This window comes from Temnothorax curvispinosus, unplaced genomic scaffold (genome assembly GCF_003070985.1).
Source record: "Temnothorax curvispinosus isolate PA1 unplaced genomic scaffold, ASM307098v1 QBEX01003770.1, whole genome shotgun sequence".
Taxonomy (NCBI): domain Eukaryota; kingdom Metazoa; phylum Arthropoda; class Insecta; order Hymenoptera; family Formicidae; genus Temnothorax; species Temnothorax curvispinosus.
This window is the reverse complement of record NW_020213550.1, coordinates 1,929-10,407: the sequence shown is the minus strand read 5'-3', so window position 1 is coordinate 10,407 and position 8,479 is coordinate 1,929. Positions and strand designations below refer to the sequence as shown.

The following is an 8,479-nucleotide window of genomic DNA, read 5'->3' as shown; positions in this document are numbered from 1 at the left end:
TCGGCTCAGTGGACCCAAGTGATCTTCCAACGATTCTATAAACCATTCTCGACCCTTCAACGTTTGCAACCGTTTATGAACGGTTTTCCTGATCGAGTCGTCCGTGGTTTCGAAAACATTCGCAGTTTCAAGAAATTCGGGACTTGTACGTTGCACGGTTTGCGTCGATGTAGAGGTTATTGGTGTAGAGGTTATCGGTAGTACTGTCGATTGATTAGATTTACGCGGTGTCAATGAAAGATCCGACCAGGAGTCTAATCGTTTCTTCTTTCTCTTCGGTGTAGCATCCTCCTCCTCCTGCCCGCGCTGTTGAACGGATAGCGGTTCGATTTTCGCGTCGCTCTCCGTCGGCTCCTCTTTTTTCACCGCGATCAAGCTCGAGTTGTCAACGATCTTTTTCAACGGCCCGATGAGAGGTTTAAAGTGCGTGTCCAACTCAATGTCCTTCTCGATCTTACCGGTCTTCAAAGCGCGAAGTTTTTTGCGAATCGAATCACTCGTCTTCGCAATCTCTTTTACGACCTTCTCGCGTTTGCGAATATTCTCGCTCCCGTCGATCGCGGCCATCGCGAAAAAAGCAGCGTGTCGATTTCTTTCTGTAACGCTAACGTTTCACCACCGACGACGTATCGGCAACGACTGACCGCTTTTACGGTATCGCGAACACGTTAAATCCTTTTCTGTATCGCCCGTTCAAAAGCGCGCTGTCCTTGTCTATCACTACGAATCAGTACTTGCATTGCCAACAATCGTGGCACAACGCGCAAAATTCATTGTACGACATGTCGGTATTCACGTGATCGTTGTACACGTGTTTCAAATTAGTACCATCCTGTTTGAATAGGATCAGCAGATTCGCGTTGTCGCGTATCAGATGTTTAGGTATTCTCGCGTACGTCTGACAGAGATAAAAGCAGTCGACGTTCGAGTGCCTGCCCATCGAGAAATACTCTCTCACAGTGTCTAGCTTATCGCACGCCACGTCGTCGAAGACGAATATCGAGTTCGGACACGCGTCGCTCGGTGGAATGACGTCACTGTTATTGGAGAACGTAAAGTAACCGATTTCGTCGATCGATGTCAATAAATTCTCCAAATATCGGTATTTCGGCTGTTGCAACGATTTCGAGTATACGTACACGTTTTCGAAGCGTACGCCGTGCGGACTTTCCAGCAAGCTTATCAGAACGTTGGTTTTACCGCAATTCGAGGGACCGCAAATGATCGCGCGTATAGTAGTCGGCAGCATCGTACCGTGTCTGCGCCTATCCGCGTTGCCCTCCATCGACCGTGATCTGTCGTCGCAATTCGTCACGCGAATCGCTAACGGTTGCCGCACGAATCTCATTTTTTTCCTCACACTTTGTACGACTGAATCAAACTTTCTCGTTCGAACGTTTTATAGGTGCGCGGCATCGCGAATCGCTCAGTCGCAAAGATGTTCGTCCTGCTGTCGAGACCTTCGGACATTCGCGATTTTAGCGCCGAACAGCTGCAATTCGTACCGGAAGCCGTTCTATTGCAAGTGTGCGGTGATCACGTCTACTATGTGTGGGATAAGCTTCCGCAGCATATAAAGGCGGATTTGGAGGTTCAGACCTATCGTCGCTGTGACGCACATTACAATCAACCGTGGCAGCGAACGCACAACGACGGTCCCGCGCCAATGATAAAGGATTGCGGCGAATGTCAACGAAAAAAATTAAAACAGGTAGAGGCCTGTTTAATCGCGCGATAGGTGCACTTCCGTTCGAACTGCACATTCCCGGCTATCAGTATTGCGGTCCGGGAACTCGTTTGCGAGAACGATTGGCTAGAGGTGATCCGGGTGTAAATCCATTGGACGCGGCGTGTCGCGAGCACGACATATACTATTCGCGTAACAAAGGCCTCACCGAGAGACACGCGGCGGACGAGATACTCGCCGAAAGAGCGTTGGGACGCGTCATCGCGAAAGATTCGACTTTCGGAGAAAGAGCTGCCGCTACAGCCGTCTGGGCGGCCATGAAGGCTAAGACGAAGCTCGGAATGGGTATGAAAATAAAGGCGAAGACAAAGGCGAAGACCCAGACGAAAATGAAGATGAAGAAGAGAGCGGATTCGAAAAAACGGATACTTCCGGCAGCGAAACGAGGCGGCGTATTGCCGATTCTACCGTTGTTGGGAGTTCTCGGTTCTCTGGCCGGCGGAGCGGCCGGAATTACAACGGCGATGAACGCTAGCAAAGCCGCGCGACGTCAGCTGGAAGAGACGCAACGTCACAATCGCGCCATGGAAGGTCGCGGACTTTATCTCGCTCCGTACAAATATGGACAAGGACTGTATCTCGGCCCACACAAACGCGGGCGAGGAGTAGCGTTAAAGATTAAAAAAAAAAACATCAGAGAAAACGTTAAATATGCCCACGGGTGTTACGACTAACGTACAATTGAGTCGACTGGCAAGGCGAATGCGCGTACCGTTCTTCAGAGGTGTTTTCATGCGTGATTCGTTACCGATCGTCGATGGTGTACGTCGAAACGAGAGCGGTATCGTGAATTTGGACGATGCAGCCGGCCCCGGTACTCATTGGGTAGCGTACGCGAAGAGGGGAGATCGAGTCGTATATTTCGACAGTTTCGGCAATCTTCGACCACCGAAAGAACTGGTGCGATATTTCGGACCGAGCGTGACGAAAATTGAGTACAATCACACGTCTTATCAGCGCTACGATCAGAGCATCTGTGGCCAGTTGTGCTTGCAATTTCTCCGGACGATCGATGACGATCGGCGCTAATTTAAAACCTGACGACGCGCCGTGCGGAGACTCAGTGTTCGTCGACCAGCTTCCGCCGATATGTCTATAACGTTTACGCTGACCGGGAAAAGTAGCATCCTCGCGGAGCACTATTTTCCCGCCGTGGATCTGAGCGACGGTGACTACGAGCTCGGTCTAACGTGTTTCGAGACTTATCACACGATTCCGAACGTGAATTCTTCGAATAATAAATTTTATTTTGACGAGGATGACACGGAAATTACGATTCCCGAGGGATCGTACGAGATACGAGCCATACACGAGTTTTTGAAACGTGAAATTTCACGTAAACGTCCGCGACGCGTGGTTCGTTCCAACGACGATCGTCGTACGTCGATCGCGGATATCGCGCGAGAGGAGACCGTTCGCGCGAACGGCTACGAAGACGAGGTCGCGGAATACCCGATAGTGCTTCGTGCAAATTACAATACGATGAAGAGTGAGATCAAGTGCGCTTTCAGAGTGAATTTTAACAAACCGAACAACGTCGGATCGCTGTTGGGATTCTCGTCGACGCGTATATTGCAGCCGGGACAGTGGCACGAATCGGACGCACCGATTAATATTATCAACGTAAACATTATCCGCGTGGAGTGTAACGTGACCGCGGGAGCGTACAGCAACGGCAAACGCGTTCATACGATACACGAATTTTCACCGAGCGTACCACCGGGATATAAGATATCGGAAACGCCGGCGCAGATCATATATCTGCCGATCATCGCGCGGAGCGTTACGAATCTAACGATACGCGTCGCTGATCAAGACGAACGATTGCTCGATTTTCGCGGAGAAGAGATCACCGTCAGATTGCACGTACGACAGCGAGAGCGATAACGCGCCAGTGTATGCGTGAGCGTGAGTGTACGCGCGACACATGAGATACTAGTGTTGAACGACTCGGAGCACGCGACAGATAACAGTAATATCTTTACGGTTGCACCGATCGACGATATCGTCAAGTCGACATTTGGTAGCGTTAAACAAGCGACGAGAAAGAAGCTCAACGCGTCGAACGTTAAGTTTTTACAATCTCTGGGATTCGCGGTGCGAAACATCTGAACGATGACTGAAATTCTCAACATCGGAAGCGAGCCGGTCTTTGACGATCGCATCGTCAAGATCGAGACTCACACGTACAACCCGTACGCCAACACAACGTTTGATTATAGCGACGAGATACGAATACCCATACAACAGCAGGATCTGTATACGTTGCCGTGCGAAAGTTTTCTCTACATCGAAGGAACATTGACGGTGACCAGAGCAGCCGACCAAGTCGATAATGTGGTATTGGGTACTAATTGCGTCGCGTTTATGTTCGATGAGATTTGATACGAGCTCGACGGTATGGAGATTGATCGTTGCAGAAACGTAGGAATGACCAGCACGCTGAAGAACTACGTTACGGTATCGTCCGACAGAAGCGTGATCCTGCAAAACGCGGGCTGGGAACCACATAATAATCCGAACGGATATTTCAATTTCTGCGTACCGCTCAACTTGTTACTGGGATTTTGCGAAGATTACAAACGCGTGGTGATCAACGCTCGTCACGAATTGATCTTGATACGAGCGCGCAACGACAACAATTCCCTTGTGGGAAGTCTCGCGTTGGAGCCTACTATCAAAATACTCAAGATACAATGGCGAATGCCTCACGTGGTATTGAACGAGATCAACAAGCTGTCGATGCTGCGCGCCTTGGAAGACGGACGATATCTAAGTATGGGTTTCCGTTCGTGGGATCTGTACGAGTATCCCCTGTTGCAGAACACGACCAAGCACTCGTGGGCCATTAAAACCGCGACTCAGCTCGAGAAACCGCAATACGTCGTCTTCGCTCTGCAGACGGGTCGGAAGAATGTCATGTCCGCCGACACAAGCCGATTCGACGACTGCAACTTGACCAACGTAAAACTCTATCTAAACTCGGAAGTTTATCCGTACGACGATCTGAATTTGGACTTTGGCAAACACAGATGGGCGATTCTGTACGATATGTATGCACGTTTCTGCAAGGGCTACTACGGATACGAATATCTCGAGCCGAGTCTCACCGTTTCGAATTTTCTACGTAACGGCCCGTTCGTGATCATCGATTGCTCCCGCCAATACGAATCCGTCAAAAACGCCACCGTGGATGTCAGAATAGAATTTGACTGCATGGAGAACGTACCGCCGAATACCTCCGCGTACTGTCTCATCATACACGACCGCGTGATTGAGTACAACCCGTTGACGAACGTGGTGCGCAAAATAGTCTGAGTGTTTGCGGCAACGTCGACGTGAATATTATTTTCTCTCTCTCTCTCTCTCTCTCTCTTTCTCTCTTTCCATCAGTCTCCGATACAATTATTTAGAGGGGCAAGGGAGGGAGGGGGAAGTATAAATCAGAGTGTCGCGAGACGGTTTGCAGAGTTGCGCGTCATTCCTCTCGATTGACGCATCGACGAAGGAGATAGAAAGATATAGAAATCTCGTCATGTCCGTACCAACGTTCGTAGACCTGCAAGGATTCCTCGTCGGGATGAAATTTGTCGTGAAGGAGGTGGCGGTGCTGAGAAAGGGCTGCGTTCTGACGCATCATATCTTTACGTACCCCATGCCGTGGAATCTCCTCACAAAATCCGACAAATCGTGCGCTACCTGGTTGATTCACAATCACCATGGATTACGATGGGAAGACGGAAACGTACCGTACAGCATGGTGAAACGCCTGATTACGTCGGCCGTGCTTGGTATGGAAGAAGAAGAAGACGATGACGACGAGATGCCGACTCTCGTGTACGTCAAGGGATGCCAGAAACGAGAATGGTTGGTGGATCTGCTGGAGAATTATGCGCGAAAAAACCTAATCGTCGAGACTCTGGACGCGCATTACGAAGATATCGAATCTTTGAATAAACTAGATGACACCAATACTATGCGATGCGGAAAACATGAAAAGAATTGCGCGTTACAAAATGTAATGAAATTATTCAATTAGTGGTCACGCTCGACGCCATAAAGATTTGCGATCTTTTTTTAATAAATAAATTATAAATAACTTTTTTATGTTTTATTTCTTACTCCCCCTCCCCTCCTCCATCATCACCGTTAGAGTAGGCTTTACTTCCCTCTCTCCTAAAAAAATCCACCGCGCAGTTCTATAAACATTAATTCCCCCTTCCGCTCCCCCTTCCCCCACCACCACATTATTACTTTTTGGAGTTGTCGCGTATACTCGAGTAATTTCAAATGAGCAGTCTTGTTGCGATCGTTTGTACTGACGAACAACTTCTCAGAGCCTAGAGAGCGAAAAAAATGGGTAAATCTGAAGAATAGTGGCCTCCTCACCGATTTCGTTCAACTTGGGCTCAATCGACGCGTTTTTGCACGAAACGACCGAATCTGGCAGAAAAAAGTGTCGCTCTGCCCCGCGAAGCGAGATATTAACGGTTAAAGTTGGCGACTATCAGGTTATGAGACCTGTCATACCGACGCGATGTAGCGACTGGTAGCGACCACGAACATGCCCTGCGGCCACATGCGCATGCTCCGTAGCCGCACGCGTATGCAAAAGAAGGTCACGTGACAACTGTCTGCTTGGTAAGTACATATTTATGTGTACTTTTCACATACCAACTATTCTCTGCTTTAACAAATTATTTATGTTTTGTTAACTTAAACGCTTAATAACTATAACAGAAATAATTTGTTAAAGCAGAGAATAGTTGGTATATGAAAAGTACATGTAAATATGAATTTTTCATATATATACCAACTATTCTCTGCTTCAACAACTTTATTTCGCGTGGACACATCTATCAGACATCCCGACGACGACCGAGAAATAGCTACGGCATTGGTCACGGTGTCACAGCGATACATGAAGGAACAGGTAGTCCCACCGTACCGCATAATTATCGACGTGGACGGGGACGGTATCCGAGCGCGTAGTTATATCCGCGGACGCGAGAGAGGCCCGCAGGAGAACGAAGGAGCGTTCGTAGACGAGCGAAGGGCCAGGGACGAGGCGCAACGCAAATGAAGCCCTGAGTACTTAGTGCAAGCGGATGACGCGCGACCATAGAACGACGGACAAGTAAGATCGGTACCGCCGTCACCGGCGAGACCGGCGCTACCGCCGATAGGCTCGGTACAAGAATCAGCAACGACGGAGGCAACAGCCGAACGACAATCCATGTCTGCGATACCGAGCAACGACGAGGAAGGGCCGAGCGACGAGGCGAGCGCGGAGGATGAGGAAAGATCCGAGTCCGAGATGACAGCCTCGACAGGCCGAGCGTCGAGCGCGAGACAGAGCGAGACGGGGGAAAGCCGAGACGCGAGCCGCCAAGCGGACGGAGCTGAGACAGGCGCATCAGCGAACGAAGCGGAAGAGACGGCGAGACAAACGTGGAAAAGCCACGAAAAACGTCCAAACGGCTCGAACGGCGACAAGTTAGACGAAACATCGATTCAGCAAAATTGAGCGTTACCGGAGAAAACGCGAGGACGACAGGCCAGAACGTGTCACCCGTATAAACAGTGGCAACAATAAACGCCACAGGAACAGCTACGGTAACGCCGATGACAACAGAGGTAGCGCGGCGCAAGAGCGAAGGCGAACGCGGCGACGCCACGAGCGAGTCCAAAGCGGAATATGATGAGGATGAAGCGGAGGACGAACAAAGATGCGTGACATACGAGCGCGAGATTAATACAGTGATTACGATTGAGAACGTCGGAAGTAAGCGGAAGGCGTTTCAAGCGGCGATGGCGCTTAATCAGAGTCTCCTGCAGAAGGAAGGCCGAATGGACCGCCAGCAGCGGGCGGTCAAGCGTAAAGCGCAGTCAAATCCAACGCCGAAGACGCGGCAACGCACGGCTGCCAAGTCGGGTAGAAGCCGAGTATCCGAGGGAACCTCGGAGCTCGACTTGACGGGGAGATTGCAGCCGTCCGATGACCGCGACCTACCAGACGCAGCCAGAGGCGTCATGATCTCGCCGAGGACCGGGGCGGCGCTGACCGATGCATACTACATCGGTAAAGGGATATGGGCAACCAGGCCGGTGCCGGCGAAGCGGCCCATAGTCCAGTTGTAACGCCAGCAACCCGGATCGACCAACAGACGGTCGAAAGGTGAACAGCCGGGGACGAGTGGCCAGGAGGCTGCGTACCAGACGCGGGGGATGTCCGAGGCAGAGGCAACGCCCGCCGCGACGTCAAGCGAGTAAGCGCAAAGCGCTTAGTGATTCGGCGTGGAGAGTGAAGACTCCATCGATGTATATATATGTATAAAATAAAAGGAACGCGATGACTTCGCCAATATAAAAAATTAGACGCGAGCGTTCATTATTTAGATGTAAGTAAATCGAAAATTAGGATAGATATAAAACCCCGATAAGCATAATTTATTTGGCTACAGCCATGTAAAGGGAAAGGGTTCAGTGGCGATCCAGCCAAATAATATTTGATTTGGTTCTGTTTCCTTTTTGGTTTTGTTTAGTTACCATTATTAACCGCATACGCGGATGCATGAGCATGAGGACGCATCGCGCGACAGCAAACAAAGGTTGAGTTTGCTGTCCGGTAAAAACTCGTTCCGCGGGGATAAGGGAGCGAGCGCGAGGTCATGGTAGCGAGTTACGATGAGTTCCGAGCGCGATAGCGCGAATTGGCGAACCGACCACGCG

The 8,479-nt window shown here is 50.1% G+C and overlaps 1 protein-coding gene across 1 annotated transcript; it reads left to right on the top strand.

Moving 5' to 3' along the window:
• Positions 1-4,177: 4,177 nt before the first annotated feature.
• Positions 4,178-5,065, top strand: LOC112452858. The gene has a single exon (XM_025013280.1). It carries the CDS (start codon positions 4,178-4,180, stop codon positions 5,063-5,065), a length of 888 nt encoding a protein of 295 aa, XP_024869048.1.
• Positions 5,066-8,479: the final 3,414 nt, after the last annotated feature.

Coding starts and splice junctions, on each gene's coding strand:
- LOC112452858 (XM_025013280.1), top strand. CDS start 4,178: ATGACCAGCACGCTGAAGAACTACGTTACGGTATCGTCCGACAGAAGC.